At 49.8% G+C, this 18649-nt stretch overlaps 2 protein-coding genes across 2 annotated transcripts in view; one reads left to right on the forward strand and one right to left on the reverse strand.

The window, feature by feature from the left end:
* Positions 1-8010, reverse strand: part of STX8 (syntaxin 8) — a 303428-nt gene extending 295418 nt beyond the window's left edge. Inside the window, exon 1 of the mRNA XM_070061378.1 lies at positions 7532-8010. Within this exon, the coding sequence (XP_069917479.1) occupies positions 7532-7548 (17 nt within the window). The 5' untranslated portion in view covers positions 7549-8010. The remainder of the gene's footprint in view (positions 1-7531) is intronic.
* CFAP52 (cilia and flagella associated protein 52) overlaps positions 7651-18649 on the forward strand; it is a 60370-nt gene continuing 49371 nt past the window's right edge. The window contains exons 1-2 of the mRNA XM_002718974.5: positions 7651-7830; positions 8468-8732. Of these exons, the coding sequence (XP_002719020.3) occupies positions 8663-8732 (70 nt within the window). The 5' untranslated portion in view covers positions 7651-7830; positions 8468-8662. The remainder of the gene's footprint in view (positions 7831-8467; positions 8733-18649) is intronic.

An 18649-nucleotide genomic window follows, 5' to 3' on the forward strand; every position in this document is an offset into this window, starting at 1 on the left:
CACCGGAGAATGAACCGAGCATTTAAAAAAAAAATGACAATGTCCCTAGTTTCAGGGCACTTACATTTTAAGGGGTGGAGGAAGGTGAACCATAAATAAACCCACGGGACTCAGGAACCAAGTGCTGATGCCAGCTAGGAAGCGAGACGACGCGGGACAAAGGCACAGCAGACACCCGGGGCAGGGCTCCACGTGCGGGCCCAGTCAGCACTGTTGATCTAGGACTGGACGCTCTGGCCACCAAGGACACGCACCTGACCTCCAAGCAGCTCTCAGAACATGTGCTGAGCTCCTGCCTGCTGGCCAGCGATGCTGGAAGGCTCTGAAGGAGTCACAGGGATTCCTGTGGAGGGGTCCCCACAGCCCCCCTGGGTTTTTCCCTCTGTTACAGAGTCCTGACTTCATGTCTGTTTTGCAGGAAAGACTCTGAAGCATTCACACACGGCTCGTTTCTCCGCCCAGATGGCCTGCTCCTTAAAAGCAGGGACTCTACTACACTTCGGTGAATGGCATATTTGCCAGGAATGTCCATTACAAAAGACAGAAAACTGCCACTTGCCGCGATGTCCCAATTTCTGCTCAAGAAAACAAATGGCCTTAGACTCTTCCAGCTCCGCACTGACATCAGTTGTACATGGGAGGAACTTGAGAAGTGTTCGATTGGAGGCAAATGCTCCGATGGCTAACAGCTGGGTGCCCGCTCTGGGCCAGGCACCAGGCTGCAGCTTCACACTGCAGACTTCGCTAGGATCCGTGCGGCAGGATTCTGCCCCAACCAAACAGCATGTGGCTAAGGAAGCAGGAGGCTAAATAAGGAACACTGGGTTCTGGTCCCAGTCTGGCCACATTTCAACCTTTTCCTTCCATTCTCATCATCCGTGGAAAGAGGAACTCAGGGCCAGTGTTGTGGGGTAGCAAGTTAAGCACCGCCTGCAGCGCCGACATCCCATATGGACACAGGTTCAAGTCCCAGCTGCTCAGCTTCCAGTCCAGCTCCCTGCTGCTGAACTTGGGAAAGCAGTAGAAGATGGCCCAAGTGCTTGGGCCCCTGCCCCACGTGGGAGACCAGGAAGAAGCTCCTGGTTTCAGATGGGCCCAGCCCCAGCTGCTGCAGCCATCTGGTGATAGAACCAGTGGATGGGAGATCTCTCTCACTTTCTCTCTGTCTCTCCCTCTCTCTCCGTAACTCTTCCAAATAAACAAACAAATCTTTTTTAAATATAGTAAAATGGGCCGGCGCCGCGGCTCACTAGGCTAATCCTCCACCTTGCGGCACCGGCACACCAGGTTCTAGTCCCGGTTGGGGCGCCGGATTCTGTCCCGGTTGCCCCTCTTCCAGGCCAGCTCTCTGCTGTGGCCAGGGAGTGCAGTGGAGGATGGCCCAAGTCCTTGGGCCCTGCACCCCGTGGGAGACCAGGAGAAGTACCTGGCTCCTGCCTTCGGATCAGTGCGGTATGCCGGCCGCGGCGGCCATTGGAGGGTGAACCAACGGCAAAAGGAGGACCTTTCTCTCTGTCTCTCTCTCTCACTGTCCACTCTGCCTGTCAAAAAATAAATAAATAAATAATAGTAAAATATTTTTTAAAGTGGTTCCAAAGTTTTGCTACACATTGGAATCGCAGGGAAATTTTTTTTTAAAGATTTATTTATCCATGTAAAAGTCAGAGTTACACAGACACAGAGAGAGGTCTTCTATCTGATAGTTCATTCCCCATATGGCCTCAATGACTGGAAGCCAGGAGCTTCCTCCCGGTCTCCCACGTGGGTGCAGGGGTCCAACCAAGCACTTGGGCCATCCGCCACCGCTTTCCCAGGCACCATAGCAGGGAGCTGGGTCGGAAGCGGAGCAGCCACACCACAGCAACAGCCCCCACAGGGAAATCTTTTGTTCTAAAGAAATGCCAGTGCCTAGCTCACTCACTCCCCCAGGCATTGATTGAACCCGTGTGGGGTTCCACCTGCACGGGAGGAGTTCTGGAAGCTCCCCCAGCGATTCCACTGTGTAGGAGAGGGCGGGAACCACCGGCCCACAGGTAACAGGCAACGTCACCACAGATGCCTCAAGGAACATCAGTCACGAACATCAGTCACAGAAACAGCGATGGGACAGCGGCAGCAGCAGACCAGTACGGCAGGGGCAGCTCTGGCCGCTCAGTCCCATACCCAGACTCCGACGCTTACTGTCTGCAAGGTAGTAAGGCTACCAAGGGTTAGGCTGTGACACAACATAAAAGACTTGGTTAAAAAAAAAAAAAAGATTAGTGAATAATCTGACATAAAGAAAAAATGATTTAAGTCATCCTCCCAGGTGACGAAGAGGATGGAGCTGCTGTGACACTGAGTGAGGTACAGGGAAGAGGAAACGTCTAGAACACAAACCAGGCTTCTTTTCTGTTAGAAAAACACTGCGTGTGTAGGTAAGTCAATACAAGATGTACCTGAAAGTACACCCAGAAAAGAGATGAGACAGGAATACTGATGATTACAGAAACCACGTGACGGGTATCAAGGAGCTCACTGTATTACTCCTCATAGACTTCTTACCTTCCAAAATAAAGTTTTTAAAAATACACCAAAGAAAACTAAACTAAACATGCTACTAACATAAAAAAAAAATTCCAGCCAAATAGTGGGGCTGGCACCATGGCTTAGTGGGTAAAGCTACTGGCTGCAATGCTGGCATTCCATATGGGCTCCGGTTCGAGTCCCGGCTGCTCCACTTCCCATCCAGCTTCCTGCTAATGCACCTCGGAAAGCAGCAGACAATGATCCAAGTGCTTGGGCCCTGCACTTTGGGGAACAAAACAGGAGATGGAAGATCTCTCTCTGTAACTCTGTCCTTCAAATAAATACATAAAGCTTAAAAAAAAAAAAAAAAGGGCCAGCGCCACGGCTCATTGGCTAGTCCTCCACCTGTGGCACCGGCACACCGGGTTCTAGTCCCAGTCCAGGTGCCGAATTCTGTCCCAGTTGCCCCTGTTCCAAGCCAGCTCTTTGCTGTGGCCAGGGAGTGCAGTGGAGGATGGCCCAAGTGCTTGGGCCCTGCACCCTATGGGAGACCAGGAGAAGCACCTGGCTCCTGGCTTCAGATCAGCGCGGTGCACTGGCCGCGGCGGCCATTGGAGGGTGAACCAACGGCAAATGGAAGACCTTTCTCTCTGTCTCTCTCTCTCACTGTCCACTCTGCCTGTCAAAAAAAAAAAAAAAAAAAAAAAAAGAATTCAGTGAATTTTCCAGAAAGTCTATCAACAAATAAACTGCTCCAAAAGAAAAGCTGATCAGCTTTCGCAAAGAGCCAGGTTGGAGCCAGAAACACCTGCTGCTCCCTTTTTTTTTTTTTTTTTTTAAGATTTATTTATTTATTTGAAAGGCAGAGTTACACACAGAGAGAAGGAGATTCAGAGAGAGAGAGAGAGAGATCTTCCATCTGCTGATTCACTCTCCAACTGACCACAATGGCCGGAGCTGCGCCGATTCAAAGCCAGGAGCCAGGAGCTTCTTCTGGGTCTTCCCATGTGGGTACAGGGGCCCAAGGACTTGGACCATCTTCTACTGCTTTCCCAAGCTACAGCAGAGAGCTGGCTTGGAAGTGGAGCAGCTGGGACTTGAACCGGTGCCCATATGGGATGCCAGCACTGCAGGCGGTGGCTTTACCCGCTTTGCCACAGCACCGGCCCCTGCTGCTCCTGTTAAACAGTGGAACCAAGCCTCCACCCCTCCTGATGCCCTTGGTGTAGACTTTCTCAGGCCCGCAGTTCCTCTGCCTGCACCATGGTGATTACAAGTCAGCTCCTTACTAACGATTAACTCAATACATTACAGCCACGGTGCAAGGGTCAGGCTGGCCCTGCAGGACTCCAATTTCAAGACCCCGGACTCACCCATAGCCTCAATGGCTAACATCCTACCAGTGGGCTCTGTTCTCAGATGTTGTGCAGGAACCCCAAGCCCTGCTCAAAGTAAAAACCAAACACCCAAAGACCCGCGACCAGCCAGAACCCACTGTGTCAGGACCATGTCTTAAGAACACGCCAATCCAAGGGAGGCCGCGAGGGCTGTGGGCCAACCAGAGGCCTGCACACAAGCTGATCACACACTGCTGACCCCCGTTTCAACCTGCAGAATTCACTGCCCTTCACCCACTGCCGGGAGGTCTGGGAATTGAGCAACAGGTGCTCGACTCCTGGTTCTTCGTGCTGCAAAATGAACTACTTCCTTCCACCGCCTCAGTGTCTCAGCTGGCTGCACGCTGGGCCAGTGGACCCAGTTTTGGGGGTTCTATAGCAATTTCTCCATGCAGTTTTGGGGGTGTTCTGTAACAACAGTGATGTTACCTTGTGCTTTGATGGGCCTTTGAAACAGCAAGTGCTGTGTGCTATTCCCTAAACATTAGAACCCTACACAGGAGGGAGGCATCAGTGCCCATTTTTTTTTTTTTAAGATTTTATTTATTTATTTGAGAGGCAGTCACAGAGAGAGAGGGGGAGACACAGAGAGAAAGGTCTTCCTTCTGCTGGTTCACTCCCCTAAATGGCCACAATGGCTGGAGCTGGGCTGATCTAAAGCCAGGAGCCAGGAGCCTCTTCTGGGTCTCCCGTGAGGGTGCAGGGACCCAAGGACTTGGGCCATCTTCTACTGCTTTCCCAGGCCATAGCAGAGAGCAGGATCAGAAGTGGAGCAGCTGGGACTCGAACCGGCACCCATATGGGATGCCAGCCCTGCAGACAGAGCTTAGCCTACTACACCACAGCGCCAGGAGTGGCCTATTTTCATAGGTTTCTCAGAGGCCCGTTCCACACTCCTTTCTATCCTTCTCATCCATAACCTACCACGTAAGGCAGCTCATGAGGGCACCTCAGAGGCCCCAGTGGTCCACTTTCAACAGCCTAATGAGAAGGTCACTAGTCAAACTCAACAGGAGAAAGTTTAAACACTTTTTCTTATCATCACCTGTGGAAGAGGTATGAGGTCAAACGAGAGCAACTTTTTTTTTTAAAGATTTATTTATTTGTTATTGAAAGGCAGAGTTACAGAGAGGCAGAGGCAGAGAGAGAGAGAGAGAGAGAGAGGTCTTGCATCCCCTGGTACACTCCCCAGATGGTCACAACTGCCAGAGCTGCCCCAGTGCAAAGCCAGGAGCCAGGAGCTTCTCCAGGTCTCTCATGCAGGTGCAGAGGCCCAAAGTCTTGGGCCACCTTCCACTGCTTTCCCAGGCCACAGCACAGAGCTGGATTGGAAGTACAGCAGTCAGGATTCGAACAGGCTCCCATAAAGGATGCCAGTGCTAAAGGGGGTAGCTTTACCTGCTACACCACAGCTCCAGCCCGGAGAGAAATGTATTTTTCTGCTATTTGTATGTAAACCCTGGGAGTCAGCCTCCCGGGGGGGGGGGGGGGATTCTGCAAGATAACATATACCAAGGGCCTTAAAAACAGATCTACAGTCCAAGAGTTCTGCTTCTAGGAAAACAGCCCAAGGAAACCAAGAATGGCACAAAGTACAGCAGTTCAGCCACCCCTGCCATGTTGGCACCCATACTGGAGGGCCAGTGTGATTCTACTTTACATCCAGCCTCCCCTAAGGGCAGGAGGTGATAACCCCAAGTGCTCAGGCCCTGCCACCCACGTGGGAGACCAGGATGAGGTGCTGGCTCCCGGCTTTTGCCTGGCCAAGCCCTGGCTGTTGTGGCTACTTGGGGGAGTGTACCAGCAGATGGAAGATCTCCCTGTCATCTCTCTGTCACTCTGCCTTTTTAAATAAATTAAAAAAATAAATAAGAGAGAGAGAGATGGAACAATGGGATAGCCTGCACAAAACTAAAAACAAAAACCTAATATTAAGAGAAAAATAATGGTTACTCATATCAGGCATTATTAGGGGCTGTAAGTCATGTGTTCAGAAAATCTTCAATAATATGGAGAAATGCCCCCTTTTATAAAACACTGTAGAGTTTAAAGAAATAAATTCACTGCAGGGGGCCGGCTCCATGGCAGAGTAAGTTAAGCCTCCACCCGTGGCACCAGCATCCCTTATGGGCGCCGGTTTGAGTCCCAGCTGCACCACTTCTGATCCAGCTCTCTGCTAATGGCCTGGGAAATCAGTGGAAGATGGTCCAGGTCTTTGGGCCCCTGCACCTGTATGAGAGACCTGGAAGAAGCTCCTGGCTCCTGGCTTCAGAGCAATGCAGCTTCGGCCTTTGTGGCCACTTGGGGAGTGAGCCAGTGGATGGAAGACCTTTCTCTCAGTCTCTCCCTCTCTCTGTAACTCTACCTCTCAAATAAATAAATCAAGCTTAAAAAAAATTCAGTGTAAAAATTTTTTAATAATGGCTGTTTCCAAATGCCAGTGTTAAAGATGTTATTTATTGTCTTTTCTGCAAATATTTGGTATTCTTTAAATGTATTAAGGTTGTATACAAATGTTACAATTAGATGGGACAAAAATTAGAGTGACATTAAGCAACTGGCCTGAACAACCTAGATGGCAGGTAAGCCTAACTTGGACCTTGGAATCCATTTTCCTTATATGCAGATGGCAATTTAAACAATCATAAACTCTACTAGAAACACAACCAAAGACATACACCGCTACGGACGAATATGCAGTTAGCTCAGGTCCCTTTAAGAGAGTACAAAACGCACGCAGACTTCTCCCCAAAAGCCACCCTGGCAAGACCAAAGCGCCAATCCCATCCTTGCGGAGGACAGAAGGAAGTTCCCTACCCCACCCTCTGACGGCTGGCTTCTTTGGTTTATCGGGAGCACACCAGACAGGATTGCAAACCCGGCCTTCAGATGGGTTTTGTCCCTGCCCTTTGATCGACTGTTCCCTGAATCGTGCATCCAAGACCCCACTTGCACCAGTTCCTCCGGTCTGCCTCTCCGGGAGGCTTCCGACTTGGATGCATCCCGCTGGGCTCACTGCCTGGTCCCCGTGGAAGTCTCGCTAAGGTGAGACAGAGCCACGGCAGTAAAAGTCCTTGGGCTCGGTCCCCCGGGGGCCAGCTCGCGTCCTGCGTGCTCCGAACTCAGGAGATGCCGCACCAACAAGTGCCTCCTTGCCCTCCCGGGGTCCCGAGAGTTCCCTGATGGGCGTCCGAGACCTTTGGGTGCTACTCCCGCCCGCCTCCCTTCTCCCCCGTCAGCGGTTCCTAACCGGAGCCCAGCTTTCCACACCCGGGATCTCGGAGGGCTCGCCACATGGATCGACATTGCACAAAAACGGGCACTCCCCGCCCACTGTCACAGCCGCCGGGGCAAGCCCGCGCGAGCCGGCTCCATCACCCAGAGCGCCGACCCTCAGCGCCCCCATCGGGGTCCTCCAGGTCTCCTTCCCCGCCAGCCTTGGAAAGGACCAAGGGTGGCAGAGGCGCCCCCAGCCAGGAAAAGGACCTGGCCGTCCCTCGTCTCACTCCCCCCACCGCCACCAAAGCCCTCCAAGCCCCGAGGCCCAGCGCCCGGCTGCCGCCCGGAAGCCTGGCTGCCCCGAACTTCGGCCGCCGCACTCCCACCCACCCTCGCGCGGGACGCACCAGGGGTCTGGGGCCATCGTGCAGTCTGCCAGCCGCCGCTCGGACACTTCCTGCTCGCCGCAGCTGACTACGGCGGCCCGTGTGGCTCAGTCCCCGCGGTGCTGTTCAGGACGCGAACGCAAACACCCAGGAGGACCTCCGGACGCTGCAGCAGGACTCGGGGAGGACAGAGCGCCCCTGGGCGCCGTGTGGGGTGGGGGTGGGGGGCGCGGCCGGCCTGCGGGGCGCCGGCACGGATGTGGCTGAACGGAAGGCTTCTCTCGGGACGGCGCGAGCATCTGCGGACGTCTGTCTGGCTGGTACTCGGGGAGGTTACTCCGTGTCTGGGGCGGAAGGCGGGCACGCGGTGGAGACGCAGTGAAACGCACCCGCGGCCCGCACCGCGGGGCCTGGGGCTCCAGCTCCCGCCCTGCCTGCTCCCAGCTTCGGGCTCAGCTTGGGTCCCTACCTGTCTCGTGGGAGACTCGGGCTGGGCTCCCGGCTTTGGCTTCCGTCTGGCCCAGCCCTGGCTGTTGTGGCCGCCTGGGGAGAGAACCGGGAGATGGGAGCTCTCTCTGTGTCTGCTTCTCTGTCTGCCTTTTACGGAAAAACGAAAATAAATAGAAAAAACTTTTGTTAGCTTTCAACAAGGCAAAAAGAACTGTGATGATAATTGCACACTGTATAAGTTTGTTAGACTGATTTATGATTCTAAGGGGGTTGATATGTAAGTATTCCAAAGCTGCTCTTAAAATCTTCAAGTTTTGTGATCCTGCTTCAAACAGCCCCGCCTCCATCAATTTTATATTATTTTATAGCGTCTACCGTCAGAAACGAACCTCCGTTTGTTAAATGCCATGGGGGAGGGGGAGTTGAGCATAGGTTCTTTGCAGAAGGGAAAAGGGAATTCATTCTGTGCATTTGGTGTCCCCCCTCCCCTGCCCCCTAAATTTGCAGAGAAATAGAGAAAAGAAGCCCCCTGTGCCTTGCAAGGGGGCGAACCAACTCCCCAGCTCCGCACACCTGGTGAGCGCACCGGCGTGGACCCGGCGCGCATGCGCGCGCTCGTTGCCATAACGACCAGGCGACGCCGCACCCGCTGGGGCTGAGACTGGAGGGAGCCGAGGGAGAGCTGAGACGTGTGTCCCGGAGATGGACGACCGAATGTCGCCCAAGGCCGACGTGGCCGAGCTGGAGCTGGCCGCCGTGATCGGCTTCAATGGTGAGCGTGCGGGGCTGCTGGTGCGGGAACCCCTGGTCCGTGTGACTGCAGCCTCTCCCGCCCAGGGCTCCCACAGCTCCTGGGGGGCTGGCGGGTGGGTCGGAGTGGCCGGCCCCCTAGGACAGCGCTTCCCAGCCCACGAAGCTGGACCCCTGCGTGACCGCCGGCCGCTGCGTGCGTAGCTCCGGGACCCACTATAACCAAGCGAACTTCCGAGCCCCGTGCTGCCGATGGGGGATCTGGGGACGCTACGTGTGTCCATGGTGAGGGTCTCAGAAGGAAGGGGTGGGGGCGAGCTGGAGCGGGATTAGAGCTTTATCAGAGATTGGCCTTGCCACTCTGCTGTGTCTGCCTTCTGCCTTGAAGGGGGAGAAAAAAGGGCTGAATATATATATATATATACATACATGCATATATATATTTTTTGCTTTTGTTTAGAGGGATGTGAAAAAGCAGTGGACTAAATTTTAGGAAAAGCAAATCCTTTTTACAAAGTGTTTGGTAATGCCTGAAAGCTTGAAACTTGTGATAATATAGATGCAGAAAAATCTGTATTTACAGTGTAAGCACATTCCAGGACTTAGCTCTCGATTCTCCACTGGAACAGGTTCAGAGGGGGAGTGGGCCCTCCACACATCCGAGAGGTGCTGGCTGTCGTTGGAGCTGGGTGCCAGGCCACAGAACAAAAACTCAGGGGTCTGCATTGGTTTGCAGAGGGCAAGCCATGCACGGGGCCCTGCAACTCCACAAACACTGCTTTACAGGGCTCGGGGAGCCAAGTACATGGCAAATTACATCCCGGTGTCTTCCTGTCGATGACTTCTTTTGCTTCTTAGAACGGCCTGTATTGGTGGAACTGTTTCCACCTTGTTGGTTTCATGATAATTTATGTTCTTTCATGGACTCAAATATGCATTCCTTGAGGAAACACTACATGCCAAATGGAATGTCATGGACTAAGAATGCAGAGAAATAATCCATAGTTGTGCTTAAAAAGAGCTTACAAAACTGGAAAAGTACAGTGAAACTGAAACACCAACCATCATTACACCAAAAGGTGTCGCTGTTATGGTATGACCCTTTCAAATATACAACTTACGTATAAATATTTTTAACTGAAAATAGACTCATGCTATATATATTCTATTTTTTTAAATTTGTATTTATTTGAGAGGCAGAGTTACAGAGACAGAGATAGACACACACACACACACACACACAGAGGGAGAGATCTTCCATCCACTGGTTCATTCCCCAAATGGCCACAAACTCAGGGCTGAGCCAGGCTGAAGCCAGGAGCCAGAAACTTCATCTGTAGCTCCCACAGGTGTACAGAAGAAACCCAAGCACTTGGGCCATCTTCCACTGCTTTCCCAGGTGCATTAGCAGGGACCGGGATTGGAAGTGGAGCAGCCGAGATTTGAACCAGTGCCTATATGGGATGCTGACCCCTCAGATGGCAGCTTAACCTGCTATACCACAGGGCCGGCCCCTGTATGTACTCTTTTTTTTTTTTTTTTAGATTTTTTTTTCATTTGAAAGAGTTACAGAGAGAGGTGGAGGCTGAGAGAGAGAGAGAGAGAGAGAGAGGTCTTCCATCCACTAGTTCATTCCCCAAATAGCTGCAACAGCTGGAGATGAACCAATCCAAAGCCAGGAGCATCTTCTGGGTCTCCCCCAGGCATGCAGGGGCCCCAGGACTTGGGCCATCTTCTGCTGCTTTCCTAGGCACGTCACCAGGGAGCTGGATTGGAAGTGGAGCAGCTGGTACTCGAACTGGTGCCTATATGGGATACTGGTGCCCATATGGGATGCTGGTGCTGCAGGCTGGGGCTTTAACCCATTGCGCCACAGCACCAGCTCCAATTCTAACTAGACCTTTTATCACTTAACACTAGGTCACAATTTTAGTGTAATCTTTAACAATCTTGTACAGATATACAATACTTCATTTATTTCCATGTTATTAAGAATTAGAATAATTCCCTTTTTTGCTTTTAATTTTGAAAAGCTTTTTCTTATTTGTTTACTTGAGGGACAGACAAAAGAGACATACGGAGAGTTCCTATCTGCTGGTTTACTTCCCAAATGCTCACAACAGCCAGAGATGGGTTAGGGCAAAACTGGGAGCCCAGAACTCAATGCACATGGGTGCCAAGGAACTGATTACTTGAGCTGTCACTGCTGCCTCCCAGGGTGCACATTAGCAGGAAGCTGAGGCCAGGAACCAGGATTCACACCAGGTACTCCAATATAGATAGTGGGCATCCCAAATAGCATCTTCACTGCTAGGGTAAATACCCACATTGCATTTATTTTAAAATGCTACAAAAAAACATGCACATAGCTAAATCTTTTGGAACTCGTAGGAGAATCTTAGAAAAGTTTGGGAGAAAGAGTCTATTCTAGGCTTGAAAGAGGTCAAGGAAGGATTGACCTTTTTAAGATTTGTTCATTTATTTTATTTGAAAGGCAGAGTTTAAGAGAGAGAGAGAGTGAGAGAGAGAGAGAGATCTTCCATCCTCAGGCTTACTCCCCAAATGGTCCCAGTGGCCAAGGCTGGACCAGGCCCAAGCCAGGAGCCAAGAACTCTACCCAGGTCTCTCGCATAGGTGGCAGGGGCCCAGTCACTTGGGCCATCATCCTCTGCCTTCCCAGATGGATTAGCAGGAAGCAGAGCTTCTTCCTCCACTTGGCTCTTGTGCCATGGGGGTTTCCAAGAAGATGGCACTAGAGCCGAGAGTGGATTGGGTAGGAGTCAGTGGGCAAGGAGTGAGGGGCAGAATAATCCACTAGCAGGAATAAGGGAGCAAAAGGAGGAGACGTGGAGGGTGGGGCCTGGGTGGGGAATGGCACATGGCTTGGTGAAGCCTCAGCATCAGGGACTGGCAGCCAGGCACAGGAAACTGAGCCTGGGATTCGCTGTCAAAGGCCTTAAATACAGGTCACTGAGTTAGATTTCACAAGGAAACAGAAGCAAAAGCAAGGTCCCTTTTCTCATTGTTTAGTAGTGTTACACTGTCAAACTTGAATTTTAACTTGAAGAGGTAAATATGTAACTGTACTTGACATTTCAAAGTATTCTGACAAGAATTTATTTAGTTAGTTGGTTGAAAGGCAGAGTTACAGAGAGAGAGAGAGAAGATACTCCTTCTACTGACTCACTCCCCAAACGACTGCAAAGGCCAAGCCAAAGCCAGGAGCCAGGCCCTCAATTTGGTCTCCCACGTGGGCACAGGGGCCCAAGCACTTGGGTCATCTGCTGCTGCTTTCCCAGGCACATTAGCAAGGAGCTGAATCAGAAGTGGAGCAGCCAGGACTTGAATTGGCACCCATTCGGGATGCCAGTGTTGCAAGCAGTGGCTTAACCAACTACACCACAAAGCCAGCCCCAGGAATTTATCATCCGAAAAAAACAAACAGAAGGGCTGGCATTTTGACACAGTGGGTTAACCCACTGCTTGAGATACTGGCATCGCATATGGGTGCTGATTGGGTCCTGGCTGCTCCACTGCTGATCCAGCTCCCTGCTGATGCACCTAGGAAGGCAGTGAAAGATGGCCCAAGTGCTTGGGCTCCTGCCACCCGTATGGGAGACCCAGATGGAGTTCCTGGATTCTGGCTTCAGCCTGTCTCAGACAGGCCTGTTGTGGCCATTTGGGGAGTGAACCAGAGGATGCAAAATCTGAGTCTTTCTCTGTGTCATTCTGCCTCTCAAATAAAATCTTGTTTTCAAAAAAAAGAAACCAAATAGAGTTGTGTTGAATATGAAAACATTGTATAAAGCCATAGTTATCGAGAGTGGTGTAATTCATTAGTTGTTTAAATTTCTATTTTTTCCTCTTACACAAAGAACTCTTATACACTAAAGACCGCAATAAAAACAAAATAAATCAGGGGTGTGCAAATTAAGGCATGTGGGTCTGTTTTTAGAAACAAAGTTCTGTTGGAACCCAGCCACTCTCATTTGTTTATACGTTGCCTGTGGCTGCTTTTACAGTACAGCAGCACACAGAAGCAGTTGCAACACACACCATATGGTCCCCAAAACCTAAAATATTTATTATCTGGCCCTTTATTAAAAAAAAAAAACTAGGCCTCTGAAGTAGACAATTGGCAAAGAAATATAAACAAAAGAAATATAAATGGCTATCAGCTCAGAAACCTAAAAAATAATACTAAAGCATTGACATTATTTTGTGCTTCTCAAATTGGCAAAGACTAAAAATATGGATAATACTTATTAAGAAATGGTTCTCAATTACTGCTGTCAGGAGTATAAATTCTATAGCCTTTTGGAAGGACAGTTAGGTAGTATCTATTATAATTTTTAATGAGGGAAATAATCTTTGAGCTTTTAATAACTTGAATCATCTATTCAAGTTTCCCAAAAATGTATGTAAATGAGAGACACCATGGTATTGTCTGTAATAGCCCAAATGTTGGGAGAGACAACTCAAATGTTTAATGGTAGGAAATTACTTTTAAAAATTATAGTCCAGGGGCCGGCGCTGTGGCATAGTGGGTTAAAGCCCTGGCCTGAAGCACCGGCATCCCATATGGGCACCGGTTCTAGTCCTGGTTGTTCCTCTTCCAATCCAGCTCTCTGCTATGGCCTGGGATAGCAGTAGAAGATGGCCCAAGTCCTTGAGCCCCTGTACCCACATGGGAGACCCAGAAGAAGCTCCTGGCTCCTGGCTCCTGGCTTCGAATCGGTGCAGCTCTGACCGTTGCAGCCATCTGGGGAGTGAACCAGCAGATGGAAGACCTCTCTATGTCTCTACTTCTCTCTGTAACTCTGTCTTTCAAATAAAATAAATCTTTAAGAAAAAATTATAGTCCAGGAGCTGGCACTATAGCCCAGAGGGTTAAGCTGCCCTGCAATGCTGGCATTCCATATGAGCACTGGTTCAAGTCCCAGCTGCTCTACTTCCAGTTCATCTCCTTGCTAATGTGCCTGGGAGGTTAGGAAGTGTACTTGGGCCCCTGCCACCCACCTGGGAGACCTGCACGGAGTTTGGGCTCCTAGCTTCAGCCTGGCCCAACTCTGGTCTTTGCAGCTCCCCATAGGGGAGTGAACCTGTAGATGGAGGATCCCCCCTTCTCCCTCCCTCTTTCCCTCTCTTTCTCTCCTTCTCCCTCTCCCTCCCTTCCATTCTCTGTTGCTCCTCTCTCTGTCACTCTGCCTTAACAGATACACAGCTTCATAAGTAACCAGGGAATTGCAAACTATATCCAAAATGAGATGCTATGTCAGATCTACCCTAATAGCTAAAATTTAAAAAGTTGACAGTACCAGGCACAGTAGTGCTGCACAACAAAGGAAACACTCATATCCTGCTTAGTGAAGCCCAAATTGGTAGAATCGCTTTGGAAAACAGTGTGTCTGCATTGATTGAATACACATGTGACCTAGGGCCGCACTCCTCCACCCTGAGGTATGTAACCTGCCCCAAGTAGACGTGTGTTTTCTTTGCATTTAATAACTGGAGTTCTTGTTTGCAAACAAGGAGGGCCAACTCTGGCTAGATGTAGTAGAAAAAGAATTGTGTGGAGGGAACATAAATGACTCACAGAATCTGTGCAACAGGTTAAGCCCTGGCCTGCAGCACCAGCATCGCATATGGACACTGGTATGAGTCCCTGCTCCTCCACTTCCAATCCAGCTTCCTGGTAATGCACCTGGGAAAGCAGCAGACAATACCCCAGGAGCTTGGGCCCCTGCACCCACCCGGGAGACTTGGATGGAGTTCCTGCTCTGGCTCAGTCCTAGCCATTGTGGCCACCTGGAGAGTGAACCAGCAGATGGAAGATCTCCCCTCTGTGTCACCACCTCTCTCTCTGTAACTCTCAAATAAATAAAGAAATCTTTGTTTTTGTTTTTGTTTTTGTTTTTAAAAAAAAAAAGGCTCGCCAGCAACATGGCTCACTAAGCTAATCCTGTGCCTGTGGTGCCGGAACCCCGGTTCTAGTCCTGGTCGGGGTGCCAGATTCTGTCCCTGTTGCCCCTCTTCCAGGCCAGCTCTCTGCTGGGGCCCGGGAAGGCAGTGGAGGATGGCCCAAGTCCTTGGGCCCTACACCCGCATGGGAGACCAGGAGAAGCACCTGGCTCCTGGCTTAGGATCGGCATAGCTCCGGCTATAGCAGCCATTTGGGGGGTGAACTAATGGAAAAAGGAAGACCTTTTTCTCTGTCTCTCTCTCTCACCTGCTCTATCTGTCAAAATAAAAAAAAAGTTTAAAAAAAAAGCAGCAGGTTTTTTTTATTTTTAACTTTTATTTAGTAAATATAAATTTCCAAAGTACAGCTTATGGATTACAATGGCTTTTTCCCCTCCATAACTTCCCTCCTGCCTGCAACCCTCCCATCTCCCACTCCCTCTCCCATTCCATTCACATCGATCCTTTTCAATTATCTTTATATACAGAAGATCAATTTAGTATATATTAAGTAAAGATTTCAACAGTTTGCACCCACATAGAACATAAAGTGTAAAATATTGAGTACAAGTTATAGCATTAATTCACATTGAACAACACATTAAGGACAGAGATCCTACATGAGGAGTAAGTGCACAGTGACTCCTGTTGTTGACTTAACAAATTGACACTCTTGGTTATGGAGTCAGTAATCACCCTGGGCTCTTGTCATGAGTTGCCAAGGCTATGGAAGCCTTTTGATTTCACCGACTTTGATCTTATTTAGACAAGGTCATAGTCAAAGTGGAGGTTCACTCCTCCCTTCAGAGAAAGGTACCTCCTTCTTTGATGGCCCGTTCTTTCTACTGGGATCTCACTTGCAGAGATCTTTCATTTAGTTTAGTTTTGTTTTGTTTTTTTGCCAGAGTGTCTTGGCTTTCCATGCCTAAAATACTCTCATGGGCTCTTCAGCCAGATTCGAATGCCTTAAGGGCTGATTCTGAGGCCAGCATGCTGTTTAGGACATCTGCCATTCTATGAGTCTGCTGTGTATCCCGCTTCCCATGTTGGATCGTTCTCTCCCTTTTTTATTCTATCAGTTAGTATTAGCAGACACTAGTCTTGTTTATGTGATCCCTTTGACTCTTAGACCTATCAGTGTGATCAGTTGTGAACTGAAATTGATCACTTTGACTAGTGAGATGGCATTGGTACATGCCATCTTGATGGGATTGAATTGGAATCCCCTGGCACATTTCTAACTCTACCATTTGGGGCAAGTCCGATTGAGCATGTCCCAAATTGTACATCTCCTCCCTGTCTTATTCCCACTCTTATATTTAACAGAGATCACTTTTCAGTTAAATTTAAATATCTAAGAATAATTGTGTGTTAATTACAGAGTTCAACCAATAGTATTAAGTAGAACAAAAAAAAATACTAAAAGGGATAAAGTATTTTTTTTTTTTTTTGGTCAGGCAAAGTGGACAGTGAGAGAGAGAGAGACAGAGAGAAAGGTCTTCCTTTGCCGTTGGTTCACCCTCCAATGGCCGCCGCGGCCAGCGCGCTGCGGCTGGCACACCGCACTGATGCAAAGCCAGGAGCCAGGTACTTCTCCTGGTCTCCCATGGGGTGCAGGGCCCAAGTACTTGGGCCATCCTCCACTGCCCTCCCTGGGCCACAGCAGAGAGCTGGCCTGGAAGAGGGGCAACCGGGACAGAATCTGGCGCCCTGACCGGGACTAGAACCCAGTGTGCCGGTGCCGCAGGCGGAGGATTAGCCTATTGAGCCGCGGTGCTGGCCGGATAAAGTATTAAGTTGTACATCAACAGTCAGGACAAGGGCCGATCAAGTCACTCTTTCTTATAGTGTCCATTTCATTAAAACAAAGTTTGTTTGTTTGTTTGTTTTTTAAAGCAGCAGTTTAACTCACTGTGCCACAATGCTGGCCCAAGAATTTGGTAATTTTTAATATAACTGAGTAAATATTTCAGCCTTATCTGCTGTGGTTTTTGTATCATGGTTAAGAAATGATTTCCTATACCCCATGTATATATTAAGTCTTGTTTTTCACACTTATGTCTTTGATCTCCCTGGGAGGTATTGTTTGTGTATCCTGTGAAGTAAGGATCTAATTTCACTTCCTCCATACGGGCAGCCATATGACTGTTGCTAACCTGCAGTTAGGAAATATATACATGTATTTTTAGTAGGAATAGACGTCCCTGAAAGTTACAAACCTTAGTTTTATAAAAACTTCTTTCATAAAAAAAGGAACAATTCACAATTAAACTGGAAAGGATCACCTACTCAGTAACTATACTTTGCCACATGAGCAAAAAACCGATTTAGCTACAGGAGTCACATCATGCACCAAAATAAATATTCTAGAGGAAGTTAAAGATAAAAAAAAAGAATTCTTTTCAAAACCAGAAGACTATATTAATAAGTATTTATACCTCTTTTTGATGAAGGAGGAAATAGGAACAAAAACGCTGTTGAAACATCCAGAAATAAATGGAAGACTACGTGAATGGGTGTGAAGGAACGTGAGGGGCAGAGGTGTGGCACAGCAGGTTGTACTGCTACTTGAGATGCCTGTGAGGACTCCTAATGTGCACCCTGGGAGGCGGCAGGAGGTGATGGCTTAACCGCTTGCATTCCTGCCACCCACCCACACGGGAGACTCAGATGGAATTCTGGGATCCTGGTTTCAGCCTGGCCCAGACCCAGCTGTGGCAGGCATTTGGAGGGTAAATCAGTGACTGGGAGATCTGTATCTCTCTGTCTCTGTCACTCTGCCTTTCAAATAAATAAATAAATCTTAAAGAAGAAGAAGAAGGGGCCGGCGCTGTGGGATGGCACCACTTGCAGTGCTGGCATCCCATATGGGCACAGGTTCGGGTCCTAGATGCCCCACTTCCGTTCCAGCTCTCTGTATAGCCTGGAAAGTAGTGGAGGTTTGCCCAAGTGCTTGGTCCCCTGTACCCATGTGGGAGACCCAGAAGAAGCTCCTGGCTCCTGGCTTCGGATGGGTGCAGCTCCAGCCATGGCGGCCAATTGAGGAGTGAACCAGTGCATGGAAGACCTCTCTCTCTGCCTCTCCTTCTCTCTCTGTGTAACTCTGATTCTCAAATAAATAAATACATCTTTAAAAAAAAAAAAGAAGAAGAAGGCCGGCGCCGCGGCTCTCTAGGCTAATCCTCCGCCTAGCGGCGCCGGCACACCGGGTTCTAGTCCCGGTCGGGGAGCCGGATTCTGTCCCAGTTGCCCCTCTTCCAGGCCAGCTCTCTGCTGTGGCCAGGGAGTGCAGTGGAGGATGGCCCAGGTGCTTGGGCCCTGCACCCCATGGGAGACCAGGAAAAGCACCTGGCTCCTGGCTCCTGCCATCGGATCAGCGCGGTGCGCCGGCCGCGGCGGCCATTGGAGGGTGAACCAACGGCAAAGGAAGACCTTTCTCTCTGTCTCTCTCTCTCACTGTCCACTCTGCCTGTAAAAAAAAAAAAAAAAAGAAGAAGAAGAAAGTGATTGCCACAGTGGGGGAGAGTTGGGGGGTGGGGGGCCAGCAGGCACTTGGCCCTGGCAGTGACGACACTGCTGGAGCACCTGCATCCCTTATGGGAGTGCCCTAGTTTTGAGTCCTGGCTCCCTTCTCCATTCCAGCTTTCTGCTGATGCACACTCTAGGAGATGTCAGGCAACAGACTCAAGGAATTGGATCCCAGTCACGCATGGGTGGTGCTCAAATTGAGTTCTGGGCTCCTAGCTTTGGTCTGGCCCCGTGCCAGCCTGTGTAAGCATTTGAGAGGTGAACCAGTACATGGGAAAGTTAGCGCTCTCTCTCGCTCTCTCGCTCTCTCAAATAAATAAATACAAATGTTTAAGAAAAGAAAAAGCTGGGGCTGGTGCTGTGGTGTAGCAGGTAAAGCCGCCGCCTGCAGTGCTGGCATCCCATATGGGCGCAGGTTCGTGTCCCAGCTGCTCCAGTTCCATTCCAGCT

Source organism: Oryctolagus cuniculus, chromosome 17 (assembly GCF_964237555.1).
Source record: "Oryctolagus cuniculus chromosome 17, mOryCun1.1, whole genome shotgun sequence".
NCBI lineage: Eukaryota > Metazoa > Chordata > Mammalia > Lagomorpha > Leporidae > Oryctolagus > Oryctolagus cuniculus.